The 17,069-nt window shown below is 43.5% G+C and overlaps 1 protein-coding gene across 2 annotated transcripts in view; it reads left to right on the forward strand.

Moving 5' to 3' along the window:
• CHST11 (carbohydrate sulfotransferase 11) overlaps positions 1-17,069 on the forward strand; it is a 222,189-nt gene that overhangs the window by 93,952 nt on the left and 111,168 nt on the right. For both annotated transcript variants that reach the window (XM_056846251.1, XM_056846252.1), the window contains exon 2: positions 12,191-12,276. In XM_056846251.1, the coding sequence (XP_056702229.1) occupies positions 12,191-12,276 (86 nt within the window). The remainder of the gene's footprint in view (positions 1-12,190; positions 12,277-17,069) is intronic.

A 17,069-nucleotide genomic window follows, 5' to 3' on the forward strand; every position in this document is an offset into this window, starting at 1 on the left:
GAAAAAACATTGTATATCTGTGTACATAGTTGTATGTGTGTCTTATATGTATCACTTCACTTTGGTTGAATATATGTGTAAACACGTTACTTGTGTGTTCGCTTTGTACAAGTTATTGCTGTGCTGATTTCCAAACCGTGTGGTATTAGCACAGGAGTGCTCTTTTTTGTGACTACCTGGAGGTTGGTAACCCTAACTTTCTATGTCATTTCTTTAGTTGCCTTGAATATATGGGCTGCAAACCAGAGAGAGATGCAAGAGCCAACCAACAATGCCCAGCAAAGGTTTTTCCTTCTCCTCTTCTCTTACAAGCTTCCTTCTGCCCCACCCCCCCGGTAAAGCACTGTGTCTAAGACTGTTTTTCTTGTAGTCATATGAGTAGCAGAAATTATAATCATCTACTGCATCTCAGTTTTTATGTTGAATGCAGAAGCTGGGAATGCTGCCAGCAGTTAGTTTGGCTGTGGTATAATTGGGAACAGTTAAGACTGAAGTTATTAATCTGGTTGGCTTGTAAAGTACACAGCCTCTGGGTGACTTTATTCCAACATTCTCAGACCAATCTGCTTGGATATAGGAAGGGACAAAATATTTAATTACAGTGTTTGTCCTTGTTTTAAATAAAGTGGAATCAGAAGGACAGGCACACTGTTCTCTTAGCTGGGCACATCTCTCTCTCTCTCTCTCTCTCTCTCTCTCTCTCTCTCTCTCTCTCTCTCTCTCTCTCTCTCTCTCTCTCTCTCTCTCTCTCTCTCTCTCTGTCTATGTCTGCACATGCGTGCATCTTAGCTGTATTGATGAAGACCAGGGTTCTCCAACCTGTGGGTCAGGACCCAAAAGTCCGTTGTAAAGTCTTTAAAAGTGGGTTGTGGGTCAGCCCTTCCTAATGCCTGCCCTTTCCCTTTCCGTTGCCCTGTTTTTTATTTTGGAAACCCTGGAAACAGTATCTCCCATGTCTTACCTTAGTTGATATTTTTCCTTCACTGCATATACATGTTGATCAAGTAAAGTGTGTCCTGCTGGTTACTAGAGTGAGTTTCTTAGGATCTTGGGGGGGGGTGGTTAGAAGGAGCAATGGAGAAGGAAAGGGTGGTCAGGCTTTCTGTATGCAAAGTGTGTATGTCAGAATGCCACTTGCTTGGGGTTTGTAGTGGGGGCAGCTGCGCCCATTGTGCAATGTTTGTTGGTTTCTCAGAACCATCTGGTTAGCCACTGTAGAGAATGGAATGTGGAAGTAGATAGGTGCAAAGGTCATAGTTTGCCTCAGGCACTACAAACCCTTGGGCCAGCCCTGGATGCATCACTATACCAAGTAAATTTGGACTTGTGGGTCACCATACCAAAAAGGTTGGCAACCACTGATCATAGAATCATAGAGTTGGAAGGGACCACCAGGGCCATCAAGTCCAACCCCCTGCACAATGCAGGAAATTCACAACTACCTCCCCCCTCCACACCCCTAGTGACCAGAAGATGGCCAAGATGCCCTCCCTCTCATCGTCTGCCTAAGGTCACAGAATCAGCATTGCTGACAGATGGCCATCTAACCTCTTCTTAAAAACCTCCAGGGAAGGAGAGCTTACCACCTCCCAAGGAAGCCTGTGCCACTGAGGAACCGCTCTAACTGTTAGAAAATTCTTCCTAATGTCTAGGTAACCTTTTTGGCCCGAGTGCCCTAAAAAAGCAACACATCATCTACCTGTGAAGATAGTGATGTGCTGGCAAGTGAAAGTGTGTGTATTGGGGTAGGGGTAGAAATACGTAGCCACAAACATTGGAGGCAAGGCATGGTAGGTATGGCAATACTGTCAATGCCTTGGTTATACACTTTGGACCCAGCTGGTGGCTGCGAGGGTCTGGGAGGCAGCAATGGACACAAGGCATGACATAACCATCTCCCATGCCACCAGCCCCTATGGTGCTGCCAGTGCCTCAAAAGCTTGCATGTGTTGCAACGGAAGAGAACTGCTCCATGTGCTGAGCAAAATGGTCTAGCATGCCAAAATTCAGTATGCATACTGGGGGTTGCCTATATCAGCTGTAACAGGCTGCCCATTTATTAGAGTATAGCACAGTGGAAGATATTACCTCTATCAAAACAGCAGGAGAAGCACATTGCATTTCTTGTTTTTCAATGAGTACAGTACTTGATCTTTCTAAAGCCGCTGCAAGGCTGATTAAATGAAAACAAAATGCAACCAGCTAGACAGAGATTTAATCATACATTCCGATAAGTGTAGTTTCCAGAAAGAGATCAGATAGAGAAACTGAAGTCTTAGACTAAATGTAAGAGACCACAAAGCCTGGCTAGCCATAGTCTTGTATGGTTAAATAAATTGTGTGGGAAGATGGAAGTACTTTGTGGATGATAGCTAGATATCAGGGCTGGCGGTCAAGGCTCCTGGATTCCCCTGCATTGTCATATAAGGAGGGGCAATCCAAGAAAGCTCAGGCTGTTGCCCAGACTGAGGAGCTGGTCTAGAGTCAACAGCTTTAGAGAAGCAGAATCCTGCTGGTCTTTTGTGTCACCTGATCCTAGCTGTGATGGTGGCTGTAGCACTATCCTCTGGCCATCTATAGTGGTGGTGCTACAGGGCAGCAGAGAAGAAGCCAGTAGATGTTTCCTCAAGCAAGGTACTATAGTAGTGTTAAGAGGAGGGTCCCTCTTCTAGAGTTCTGGCTCAAGACCCCTACTGATGGTCTCCAGCCATATTACTCCTTAGATCCAATGGCTGTATTTAGACATAATGGCAAACAACGTTTTGTTTTGTTTTTTAATTGAGCCTTGGGAAGCTTTCCTCTGCAATGATAAATTATGCTGTTCTGGAGCAAGCTTTGGAAGTCTTTGGGCTTGCATTCCACATCCTCCATCCCATCCCCAACAAAGAGTAGTACAAGACTGGTTTGGTGTAAAAAAGGAAGTCTTTAGTTCCTGGGCCTCATGCAAGAGGAGGAGGGAGGGGGGAAACCTGGAGATGAAAACTTCCAAAGCTTGTTCCATAATAACATGAATTATTGCTGCATATGAATGCAGCCAGTGCCTATTGGGAGTTTCCCTCTGATAATCACTGCTATGAGTACCATTGACTTAATAGATACTACCCTCAGTTATCATGTGACATTTATTTATGATAATGTTTGAGACACAATTAGCGGGGTAAAAATTCTCCCATGATCTTAATGCCACTGGACTTGCATCTTCCCTGAAACAAAACATGAATGTGTATTTTCAGCACTGATTTAATAAGCAAATGAATTATGAACATCCATTCCAAGCAATGAGAGATGAGGGTGTTTTAGTTCTGGTGCTTTGCAATGATATAATGAAATTAAACATTTAACGTCTCCTTAGAAAAGTGAGACACAATTTAAGCCAATTCCTTGCATTTTCATTAACTTTACAATGGAAACCAGGAGTAATTAGGACCATATAAATAATTTAAATAAAATGTGGACCATATAAATAATCTAAATAAAACATGACCGAGGAAGAATAAAATGGAAACAGTGTTGTGGAATAGTGTAGAGGAGGAGGAGGCCGAGTCCCTAATACTACCACAAGAGGAGGCAGTTAAGACACCTTCAGGTACCTCCTTTGATACGCAAGAGGAGCCCCAGGAGCCTGAACCAATCCTCTTGTCCTGGGATATGGCCCTGCCCTTCGACTTGGGCTTCCTCTCCACCTCAGAGCCCAATGCAGAACTTGAGTACTCTCCCACAACTGACCCCTCAAGCCTCACAAAGCCCTAAACCAAACCAACCCCATTGGAATACTTACCACCACAACCAGGCACAGGACATTTAAGAACTAGTAGCCTGCTTCTGAGGGGCAAGGCTTGCAACTCTACCTCCTTTGCAGGAGTATTTAAGACCTCAATTCACCCTCAGCCTTTGCTAGAACAACAATATCTGATCTCGAGTATTGTTGACTCTACCACCTTAGAATAATAGAATCATAGTGTTGGAAGGGACCACCAGGGTCATCTAGTCCAACCTTGACTTCTGCCCTTCAGCAGAATTACGATTACTGCTACTACCACCACGGCTGCTGCTATGTCCTTCTATGTGTTGCTATGTCCTGTGCCTGGTTGTGGTGGTGCTATTGGTACAGAATTCTAGGAAATGTGAATATTTTTGATTCTGTTCTTTCAGTGGAAACCCAAGAGGAATGAAAGAACTTGGAAATTCACATATCAGACTATTGTTTGTATGCTTATGTTGGTGGAAACTATAGTTTTGTCTTCTTTTGTGGTATCCGCCAATATATGAGCTGCCAAAAAAATTTTTTTTGTCAGACTCAGGGCTTATATTTAGCTATCCTTCTGGAGAGATGGCATTCAGTCCTTTTGTGATTGCTCTTCTGAGCTGAATTTCTGTAGACTCCTGGTTGTCAACTATTCTTGGAAGAAAAGAAAAAAGAGGTGCATTGGGAAAATACATTTTTTTTGTATCTGTAGATCTGCATAAGTATCTACTGATACAAATAAAATATGTATTTTCCCACTGCACCTCTGTTTTTTCTTCTCATTCTCTACTCTGTATTAGTGTGGCACCTTTCTTCTGTTTATCAACTATTCCTTTACAAGACATACTTTGCATGTTAGGAGTTGGAGGGTTAAGCCTTTTCATCTTCTAAGAATTGTCCTTTCTCCCCTTCATGTGGGATGGTAGGCGGTGGGTAGGGTTGCTAGGTACCTCTTTGCTACTGGTGGGAGATTTTTGGGGTGGAGTCTAAGGAGGGTGGGGGTTGGGGAGGGGAGGGACTTCAATGCCATTGAGTCCAATTGGCAAAGTGGCCATTTTCTCCAGGCGAACTGATCTCTATTGGCTGGAGATCAGCTGTAATAGCAGGAGATCTCCAGCTAGCACCTGGAGGTTGGCGACCCTAGCTGTGGGTGAAAGAGCAAAGTGTTGGATATAGTAGGGGAATATGCTGGAAAAGGGTAATTGAAGGCAAAATGAGAGGGCTGGTGGTTGGCTTTCACACTAGGAATATTTCTTGTATACCCTTTGGCTGGCGATGCTTCTTCTATAAAGAATTAATGTTTGAGTTAGGTCTGCCCTTTTCCCACTGGAGGTGGGGCATATTCCACCCCTGGTTCTTGTTTCCTGCCACTGCTCCTGCAGCTGGTGAGAGAAAAATAATCTTAAACAAAATCAACACCAGCCTATGGCATGACATCACTTCCAGCAAAAACCAAGAAGTGACTTCAGTCTACTGTAGTAATTCCTAGAGAGGTGTGATGTCTAGAGAGGCATGATGCCATTTCCAGACCCCCCCTGGAAGTGACATCATGCTGTTTCCTGCAGCACTCCCCATGTCCCTACCCCCGGACTCATGCCAATTGCCATGCCATGCAACCCTAGTTTGAGTATACATTCAGGTTAGTGGTAAAATGTAGGCTTATATTCATTTTTAAAAAATTATTTAAGGAAAAAATAATTCATACAATATTGCTGGAATATTCACAAAGCATTATTTTTAAACAATAAAAGAAAAAGCAACAAAATTAAAAAAAAAACCAAATTAAACATCAGGACCAAAGAGAAATAGCATCAAAGACTCACCCCATTCAACAGAAAAGACACTGCTTCTTGCAGAGGTTATTCTAGCATTTTATCAATGTTTCATTGAACAATCTTAATTGTTGGCAAAAGGAAGCATAACTGAGACCAAAGCCCTAAGTCTATAATAGCAGCCTTCCAGAATAGACTTGGCACGTCCACACAACATTACTAATAAACCTTCTTACATAAACTCTAATAAATTTATCTTAAAACACGCAAATGGGACCATAGATTGCTTTGAAAACTGTTGTACTACTGTTACAACGCCATCTTTAAAGTCTTTGTCATAATGATAAGCAAATTTAAACTGTATTGTACCGTATTACATTTAGAAGTAAGTCAGGCTGGAATGTCCTACATAAAAAGGTTCCTGTTGCTAAGGAACAATTTTCTTGGTACCGTACTATTGTTGTGACTTCTTTTACTTAGTATACAAAGTTTTGCTATATTATCTTTGGCTCTTTAATAATGAACAAGTAATAGGAATATTAGAAGGCATGCATGTGACCATTTACCATGGCACTAGGACCAGAGTGTAATAAATTGTTAAGTTCTTGGTAGAGGACAGAAAAGCCTTTATCAAGGCAGCTGTACTCGTTCCTGGGAAAGAATGATCTAATTAAAGTTATCAAAGGCCCTAGTATAGGGATGCTTGACTAGATTGTAGGTTGCCAACCATTAGGTGGGGCCTGGAGAGCTCCCGGAATTACAACTGACCTCCCGATTACAGAGGTCAATTTCCCTGAAGAAAATGGCTGATTTGTAGGGTGGACTCTTTTTTACCCACCCTACAGGTCCCCAGTCATGATCCCTAGGCTAAGAGCCACAGGGCAAGAGCCCTTGTGTTCTTGCCCTTCAGCTTGCGATCCATGCCCGAAAACCTCCCGCTGGAGGAGAGGGGGAATCTGGCAACCCTAGTTCCCATCCAAGTGGGGAAGAGGTGCCCACCAAGACCCTCACCATGTGAGCCCCTCAGTGCACGGGGAGGAAGGAGGTGCCTCCTTCTGAGCAAAGTTCCTTCCCATGCAAGCCCAGCGCCGTGTGTGTGTGTGGGAGGCGGCATTCAGTTGGCCAAGCCCTGCATGGCTGACTGGACTGACTCTTTCCCCCTCCTTCCCTCCCTGCAGTGATTCTGGGCCCCCATCCTTAAGTCCTGCCTGTGGCCCCAGAATCACTAAGACCACCCCTGGCTGCATTGGCTACCTGTTCCCTTCCAGACCCAATTCCAAATGCTGGCATTGACCATTAGAATCCCAGCTGAGACCACATTTCCTCAACGACCTTCTCCTACCTGACTTTTTACCCTGGCATCTGGGTCCTGCTGTGCTTCCCTTCACCATCTGAGATGTGGAAAGTTGTGATGTGCGATAGGTCCTTCTCCATGGTGGCACTGTGTAAATTGAAAGCCTTTCCCAGGAAAATCTGTCAATCCCTGTCACTAACCTTTACATACATGGTACAGATCTAGCTGTTCAGGAAGGTTTTTGAATGTCTTTGTGGGCCATATGATTTTTTAAAATCTTCCTCCCTCCTTTCTGTAACTTTAACATCAGTTACAATTTTAAATACGTTTGACCCGCTATGGTTTTTTTTTTACTGTTTTTTGTAAAGGGATTACATTATGAATAATAGTGCAGCAGTCTGAGAGCCCACCCCCATTTCTGAGTGTCTTTTCTCATTTAGGGGGTTACCGCACTTTGTATTTCCAGCGATGTATTAAGAGTTTGAAAATGTTGTAAAAAAACATCGCTTTAAAAGGGTTTTTGGATACCACAGCTTATAAATGGTTGGAAGATGTCTTCACAGCTAAAGGGGCCAAGCAAAGTGCGATCGGTATTTTTTATAACGTTTTCAAACTCTTAATGCATCGCTGGGAATACAAGTGCGGTAACCCCCATAGTCCTGACTGAACTGGCTCCAATTCATTATGTTCCTTCTTTTGATGTTTCGGGTTTTTATTATTTCTTATCCTTATTATATGAGTGTTCTTGTTTTTCGGACAGTTTTTCCTTGTAGATACTCAGTTTTCCTGCTCATCAGCTGTCTCTGTGGGCAGCCTCCTTCACAGTGAGATTTCTTGAGGTGTGATTTCTTCCATAGAAGGATCACATGAAGCAAAGTCCATGTGGGAACGGTATATGCTTGGAGGTATTATCTGCTAGGAAGCTGACCTTTCCTTTGTAGGGAAACATTTTCATTCCAAGTATGTGTGGGCCTGCTAAAAATTAACGATCGGTCTCCTACAGGTGTTTAACCACTTAAAAATGAACCAGTTGTTCTGCTTAGCTGTTTAAGTCAAAATCCTCAGGATTTAATTAAAATTGCAGCCCACAGTAATATCCGATCGTTTAATTCGGAGCGAAAGTCAAAACATTTAATGTGTTTGTTTGTTGGAACCAAGCTGTGGTGTCTTTCTCTGCTCTGAGGGAAAAGTAGCACGTTCCTTCTGAAGATAATTACCTTTTTAATGTTTTGGTTTTAGAACAGGGGGAGAAATGGGGGGGTTTTTTGTCTTGAAAGCAAAAATGTGTTCTATCTCACTTCTGCAGAGGTTGTTTTTTTTTTTTTGCAGTTTTTATACAACTGTCAGATTTTAATATGCTATCCATTCAATATGACCCCAATTTGTTTAAGTAATATGTGATAATTTGTTGCTTTAGGGCAGTAAAGAAAGCTAGTATAGCATGCAGTGTTTGGAAACATAAATATGTAAGACAACATGCTACAAAACTCTTTAACACTGTGCAAGACTATTTTAACTTGAGGCTTTTTAGTTGAGTGTAGTAATAGTTTGATTTTCACAAGAAACTTATTTGAAACCTCCGCCTTCTTACCCTGCTTACAGTGAGTTGTGCACCCCTATATATGTGTGTGTGTGGGGGGGATGGACTAGTACGAAAAAAATGGCACAAGGTGAATGGTTTAGACCAGGGGTCGCCAAGCTCATTAGTCAAGAGAGCCAAATATCAACAGTACAACGATTGAGATTTCTTTTGAGAGCCAAATTTTTTAAACTCAAACTATATAGGTAGGTACACTGTTTATTAACTTAATAAACTTTAATTAAAATTTAGCAGAAGTGGAAACCAGTAGAGCACCTACTGCACAGTGGGGTGGTGAATGGCTGTGGGGAGAGTGTAAACCGCCCCCCCCCCGGTTCCTTTTGAAAGAGGCACAAAGTAGCAGGAAGAGGGGAAACCTGTAGTAATATGCCAGGGGAGGGCTAACAATTGCCAGACAAAAAGGCCCACTGTTTTCTCCCCCCCACACACACCATCACCCAGCGAGGGTCCAGATGTCCAGGGATCCCAGGCACAGAGGAAGAGGCCAGCAGGTCCCCGGTCTGTGTGTGTTCCATGCAAACAAACAAGGGGGAGATGCACAGTCCATCCTTCCTTCCCCCCGCCACGGACATGCCAGTTCCCTCCTGGCCAGAGGGAGGGGCAGGTGCTCACCCCCCCACCATTCTGGGACCAACGGGCTCCAGATTCAGGGCAGGCAGGGCCGCGCGCCCAGGCAGCTTCCACGGGGGGGGGGGAAAGGAGAGTCCCCCAACTGCCCCTTCCTCTCTCCCTCCCTCGAGGCCATGGTGCCAGCCCCCTCCCCCCTCCCAGGGGCATCCTGAGCACGGCCTTGGGCCCGCTCTGCAGCCCTGGGGGCGAGAGCGGCCGTGCCGAAAGAGAGGCCCGCGCGGCAGGGAGGGGGGAGGTGGCGGCCACTGGGGCAGCTAGCTCTCTGCCTCCCCCTCCCCTCCGGGCTGAAAGGGGGCCTCAAGCGAGAAAGGTGCCGCGCGGGGCTTCCTCGTCCAGGGGAAGCGCGTCCAAAGCAATGAGAATTTCTCTCGAGCCTTTCTGAAGAGGGACTCGAGGAGCCGACAGCAGAAGCCAGGAGGCAGCGGGCGGCCTTACCATGCAAATATCGAAACGGCGGCCGCTCCCTCCGATGCTTAAGAAACCCCCCAATCCCACAGCAGGCCAGCCAGCAGCAGCAGCACGTGGTCGCTCCTTTGTAATTCGAGTGCCTCCTGCGCAGACTCTCTCCCCACAGCAGGCCCGCCAGCAGCAGCACGTGGTCACTCCTACGTAACCCAAGCGCCTCCTGCACAGACTGTCTCCCGCCCCCTGCCCCTTTCACTACTCAGCCGGGCCCGGACATGGAAAGAGCCGCACTGAAGGGCTCAAAGAGCCGTATGCGGCTCGGGAGCCGCACTTTTGCGACCCCTGGTTTAGACCTAGGGTTGCCAACCTCCAGGTACTAGCTGGAGATCTCTTGCTATTACAACTAATCTCCAGCCAATAGATATCAGTTCACTTGGAGAAAATGGCCACTTTGGCAATAGGACTCTATGTCATTGAAGTCCCTCGCCTCCCCAAACCCTGCTCTCCTCAGGCTCCGCCCCCCGAAACCTCCCGCCAGTGGCAAAGAGGGAGCTGGCAACCCTATTTAGACCTTCAACAACAACGAACACACACATACACTGGACTGCTTTAGTTTGCAGCCTTGGTGACTGCATTTTGTACAACTACTGGAATCGGAGCTGTATACCATCTCATAGCACCCATATACCTTCTAGCACTGCCAGGAGCTTGGGTTCAACCAATGAAATTCACAGTAATTGAGTAATTTTTTTTCATACTGTGGGAAGATACTGAATATGTTACCTTTTATAATCTTACTATATCCTGTTAGGGCCATGTCTTTGGGCCACTCATCTTCCTCTCCTCAACACCATTAGTTCTTCAGTTCTTTTGAAATTCATAGAGACTCAAATGGAAATTCATTTTTTAAGCTCAAAAATAGCATTGTATTTTAAACCAACTCTTAAATAAAATATTAAATTATATTATTTCCTTAATCCCATCCCCCTAGCAATGTTTCATGACAAACCTATAGAAGGTTTTTGTGGCCTATAGGCCCTTTGCACCGATTGTGTTTCAATATCATTCACTTTTCCCCCACCCCAGAAGAGGGCTGAAGGCAGCAAGGGATCTAAGAGTTGTACACTGTCCTAAGGCTATTTGTATGTATATTCAAAGTTGGAAATAAGCAGGCTCCCTTTTTAATTAGGGAGGCTGTCCTGTTGATAGGGAGATGGAGGGATGGAGACTTACTGTGGGGAAGGGCACGATTAACACCCCGGCATGATGACATCACTTCCAGCATGACTCGGAAGTGACACCATCACACCAATGGAATGCTCCAGCACTCACTCAAAACTCTATAGTTTAACCATAGACTTTTGGATGAATGCTAGAGCATCACCTGATATGATATGTCACTTCCAGGTTGCACCAGAAGTGACATCATCACACCAGGAATGTCAATTGTGCACCATTTAGGTCACCATTTCCCTCCCACTGCCCAGCTAAGCGGCGATGGGCAGAGGCATCAGGGAGTGAGAGGTCTCACACTGCTAGTGGCCAGCTGGCAACCCCACCTCTTGCTCACAGTTTCAAAATATCCATGAGATCTGATCAGTGTCACATATCAGAAATAATGTATTGAAATGTTAGTTTGATTGTTAAATTCAGAAACATACTGTGCAATCCTAAACATAGTTACACCTTTCTAAGCCCACTGAGTTTACTGGACTTAGAAGGATGCAACTGTGTCTATGAGTCATACCTCTTACATGACTTTGCATCAGAGCTCAGGCTCTTGAATCTCAATCTCCTTACTGTAAAATGGAAATGATAATGATTTGGAATATTTAGCTGTCTGGAGATTGTAAACTCATTTAACTTTTTTAAAGCAGTAAAAGTGCATACATTAAAACAGCAACTCAGCTGTTGATGTCATTCAGTTTGGATCCCTTCCTCCTTCACGTGTTTGTGTGTGTGTTGTAGTTGGTGGCATAGGCAGCATATTGAAAAGGAATTTAAGCAGGAAAATAATATATTTAGTTAGCTGAAACCCAAAAACTTCAAATCCACCCTTCTGGTTAAATACTCCTTGTAGAATGTAAAGTAGAGGTTTAAGAAATCCAGTGTCATTTCCTGAAATACCTGCTACCGTGTTTCCCCGAAAATAAGACACTGTCTTATATTTATTTTTCCTCAAGAAGACACACTATGGCTTATTTTCAGGGGATGTCTTATTCCGAGGGAATCAGAACTGTCCTCCCTCTCGGCTCCCGTTCTCCCCTTACCACCCCCTTCCGGTCCCGCCCCCAGAGGCCCAGGCGCGCTGGTTGCCGGGCCTTTGAAGTGGCCGCGGGAGACTGCATCTGCTCAGCTGGGCTTCTCCTGTCTTCCCCGCCCCCAGAGGCCCGGGCGCGCTGGTTGCAGAGCCTTTGAAGTGGCTGCGGGAGACCGCCTCTGCTGAGCTGGGCTCCTCCTGGTCTTTTCCACCCCAGCCCCGGGCACGCTGGTTGCCGGGCCTTTGAAGCAGCCGCGAGAGACTGCATCTGCTCAGCTGGGCTCCTCCTGGTCTTCTCCACACCAGCCCCGGGGTGCCTTATTTTCGGGGTATGGCTTATATTAAGCAAATGCTTAGAAATGCTGCTACGGCTTATTTTATGGGTATGTCTTATTTTCGGGGAAACACGGTACATTGCCTTAGTTATGCTTTTGCTAATTAAGATTGTGAGAATGCTCACTGATTTTCAATTTTTCCCCATCAGTAATACGTAGGAATCCATTTGGGATGGACATCTGTTGCCGGAAGGGGTCAAGAAGCCCGTTGCAGGAGCTGTACAATCCAACCCAGGTGAGTGTCCCAGTGCTGCAGTGATAGTTTTAGAGTCTACAAACATCTCACATCTGCTTCTCCATTATTTTTCTGGAGAATCCTCCCCCCCACATCCTGCAGATTTATTTATTTATTTATTTATTTATTTATTTATTTATTATTTCAACTTACTACTTGGCTCTCCCCGCACAAAACCGGGTTCAAAGCTTCAAAACAAACTGTACACTTGTCTTGCAAAGATTATTTGCTTTGCTGGGAGCTCTAATGAAGTATTATTGGGGAGTTAATCTGTTGGACAGTTGATTCAGGACAGATGAAAGTTAGTACTTCACACAATACACAATTATGGAATTCGCTGCCACAAGATGACATGATAGCCACTAGCCTAGATTGCTTTAAAAGGATAGACAAATTCCTGGAGGATAGATGCATCAGTGACTACGATGACTAAGTGAAACTTACATGTTTGGAGGCAGTATACTTGAATGCATTTATTGCATTAGTAAAAAAAAGCCATAGCAACAATACAGAATAAGGTAGAAATTCCACCAAAATAAAGTTTAAAAATAATAATTTTAAAAAATTTAGACATTTTCCAGAGAGTATTAAAATACAAATACAAATTCATCATATATATATATATATATATATATATATATATATATATATATATATATATATATATATATATATATATATATATATATATATATATATGTCATAGGAAAGAAAGAAAGACCATACAGCCCAGAGACAAGTAAAATATGACGAGTGGAGCAGTCACAGGTCAAATATACTATGGTCAGCATGCCCCATCATTTTTTTTATCCTTCATGATGGCAGCAGCAAATCTTGCCATTTGGAAAGTGATTAATGTGTCTCTGTCTTTCAGTAATATAACTAATTTCTCCTGATCTGGCCTTCCTGGGAAGCGGGATATTATGGTCCACAAAAGCTATTACTTTCAACCTCATATCTTGGACATTGGGATGTGGCATGGGATAAATCCTCAATAGACTTTTAATCACCGTAGCAAACTCTTTTCCTATATGGGATTCCATTAAAATGGCCTTCCAAGACTGCAAGCGGTAAAATATCTAAGCGTGTCCTGGGGAAGGCCTTTCAGTACTTGCAGTTCCTCAAATTGGTAAAGGACACTGAAAGAGTCAGGGGAGAGGAAGATAGCTGTCCATAAAGTATAGAAGTTCTCAAGTTGCCCACAAAGATCTACATCGGGTTGGACACTCTAATCTAACAATCTTTGTTTTATGAGTAGTTTGGCTGCACAGAATCCAAGGGTTCTCAGTATTCTCCTGAGAAGCCAAGACTAGCCACCAATCTCAACGTGGAAAACCTCTGATCTCCAGGAGTATTTTCCCTTCCTGGGGTTTTAACGACATTCTACACATCCCTTTTTTAAGATAAGGGCTTCCTGGGGCCAAAACTGAAGCCACATTTAAGAGTGGGTCCAGTGGCTCAGTCAACCCTTCGGAGTGTGATCTCATGAGTTGGGATGAACCTTCCATCCATTTGGAGTCTATGGTGGTGGACTCCCAGACGACATATGCCATTGAGACAAATTTAATTGATTCCTTTAAAATTCTTTTTAAAATCAGGTCATTTTGATAGTGAATGTATATATTCCTTCCTGTTCCTCATCCTTTTGTTATGAGAACTGTAGACCTGACTTGGAAAATTACATCCATGAACTTGATGTTAAATATCCCAAGGCACAAATAATAATATTAGGTGACTTTAATGCTCGCATTGGAAGTGATCTTTATAATGGCAGGAGGAATACAAAAGACTCCTTCGTTAATAAACATGGGATAATTTTCAAACAATTTATCGACAAGCTTGGCTTCGTAATATTAAATGGCAACTGACGGAGAAAAACATGGATAATTCACATTATAACAAGGGTGCAAGAGTGTTTGACTAAATGCTAATAACAACATCTCTTTGTAATAATATATTACACTTTGAAGTAGGGTTGGAGTAGCTGGACCATTGATCTGATTCAGAAGGAATGGTCTTATGTCTTTTCCATCTTTACTGATTAGGGAAATAATCAACCACATGCCTGATGAAGAGGATCTGGGTTTTTTAATTTAAGAACAGTGTGTGAAAGCGACCTCAGATAGGCTAAATGTTGCAGTTGGCCCTAACCACATGATTGGGAAACTTGTTCAAACATGTATTTACAGAAGTGACCGGTCCTGGATTTCTGCATGTTTTTCCTGTTTCATTTAAAGGGAACAAGATGTTACAAGTAAGGCATGAATGACGTGCTCTGTGAATGTCTTTTCCTGTAACATTTGAAACTGGAGTTGTCTCTCTCATCAGGGCTGAACATTTGAAAGAGTATGCACATTAAATGTATGTGCCAGAAAACATTGTCATCATTCATGCCACTTTAGCATCAAGAAAAAAGTACCTTGTTCAATGGGAACACTGGTAAGAAAGGACTGGCCATGAAAGGAGGTAGAGGAAGGTGTACCCTTTTGTAGGGTAATGAACAGAACAGACTAATCTTATTTGGATTATTGGCTGTGTTTGCTATGGTTTGTTTGTCTGGTTGAGTCAATAGCTACTTGGTGACAAGTGCTACCTGATCCATGATAAACTTGTCAAGTCCAAGATTTGCTTGAATTGTTGGCAAATGTTGGGGGAGATGCTAATCCTCGATAACGTTATTGTATGGTTATGGAATCCAGGTAATGTAACAGTCAAGTATTCACTTTACTGCCATTAGTGTGTGAATAATACCTTCTGTTCGGGTGATGTGGAAAGCCATTTAGAAGACACCAGATCTCCGAGATCAGTTTTACCTCAGTTTGAACATTAATATATTTTCAATATGACTGGAAGTGTTGTGGCTTGTTCTTGAACGGCACCCTCCTCTCGAATGTTTGAAGAATTAACAATTCAAGGCTCCATTTTGCAGATAGGTTTCCCACAGTTTATCCTTACTTGGCATACCTCAGGAGCAACATTTCCTGTCAGCCATGGAGAGGAAGTACTGCCATTCAGGGAGAAAATACTAGCCAACTATTAAGCATATTTATTAAGGTTTAACAGCTACCTATTATATATTTACACCTTGGTGAATAACGTTTTGTGAAACTCTGTCAGCTATTAAGGGAAGTGACTCATAATAAATCTCACTCATTAGATTTAACAAGGCACTAAATGTTTCAAATGCTACTTGATTATGGAAAGAACCACGGTTAGCCTTGCAAAATGGGCTCCTGCTGATTAAAAAGAAATTTACACTGGACCAGTTGACAGTTGACAGATACGTGTTGGTTGTTATATGGGGATGTCAAAACTTGGGTGTTGGGTATTTCTAATGCGATCTATAACTAATATGAACTTGCTAAATGAGTGTTCATTTTACTTAAGAACATTAGGGCAACACTTCTGAATATCAACATTTTAACCTGCGCAAACTGGGCTCCATATTGCTAACTGGAAAGGGTGCATAAAATTTTGAACAGGAAGAAACCAAGCCTGCCGAAAGGGGAAATAATAAAGCTTTGAAACGGTTTTAGGGAATGACTGGCGAGGGAAAGAAAACTCTAACCTCTTTGACTTATCGCCTCTGGGGTTTGCTGAAAACCATTCAGTACATGGTTGCTACTTTTCTGTTCCCATTGCCAAAGGCCATGAAATAAGATAAAGACATATAAAATTCTTAAAGAGGCCTTAATTCCAGAATCTTTGTAAGAACCTTTACAGAAAGGTCCCATGTCCTTCTGTGAGTAGCAAGCAATACAGCTTCTTTCTTATCCTTTCGAGGTAAGTTGTGCCCGAGCATTCAGCATTAGAATTCCTTCGGTGTCTGTCTCTTTGAGAGAGCTAAGTAGAGTCAATGTTTGAATAAGTCCAGAATCTCTCACAGCCACTGTTGAACTAAGCAGATGACGTTTTTCACACATAAAGAATTTCCATCAGTACACTGGCATCTTCTGTTCATAACGCATTAAAGGAATGGCAGGAGGGAGGAGAGATACTCGGCTTAACACTCAGTTGCTTTTTTGGACGGCATTTGTATATGTACAAAGGGCATGCCATAGCAGCATCTCGGCAGAGGTTGTACTGTTGACATTCACAGTTCATCTCAAAGGAGTGAAAACAGCAAGAGACAGTGGGTGGAGGGGAGAGGTGAAGTGAGGTGATGGCGGCTGTCGTCTTGAATGCTCCTGTTGTTGCATTTATTTGCATAGTTTAATGCAGACATTTAAAAGAAGACAAAGAGTTGGTTTTTATACCCCACTTTTCTCTACCTTTAAGGAGTCTCAGAGCAGCTTACAATCGCCTTCCCTTCCCCACAACAGACACCTTGTGAGATAGGTGGGCTGAGAGAGTTGGGAGAGAACTGTGACTAGCCCAAGGTCACTCAGCAGGCTTCATGTGGAGAAGTGGGGAATCAAACCAGGTTCTCCAGATTAGGGTCCACTGCTCTTAACCACTACACCACGCTGGGCTGATGATAAAAATTAAAAGAAGACCCTTTTGCTGCCATTTTGTCATTCAGTGATGACCAGTGTTTGGCTGAGGAATGCCCCCAGGACCAGAGGGCAGATTTTCCTTACATAGTTAGACCCACTCAGACGTGGTATGTCTTCCATCCCCGTTCCCCTGATTGTGTCTCTTGCTTCTGTACCTGAGCTGGAAACAAAGAATCTGTGACAAAGAAACTGATCTCCCTCCTTTCTCCTACGTCTGCCTCTACCCTTTTACTGAGGAGCTGGAAGAGGGGGCACAGGAAAAAGGCTTTTGCTGTGGGACAGGCCAAGGTTACTACT

This window comes from Euleptes europaea, chromosome 3, assembly GCF_029931775.1.
Source record: "Euleptes europaea isolate rEulEur1 chromosome 3, rEulEur1.hap1, whole genome shotgun sequence".
Taxonomy (NCBI): domain Eukaryota; kingdom Metazoa; phylum Chordata; class Lepidosauria; order Squamata; family Sphaerodactylidae; genus Euleptes; species Euleptes europaea.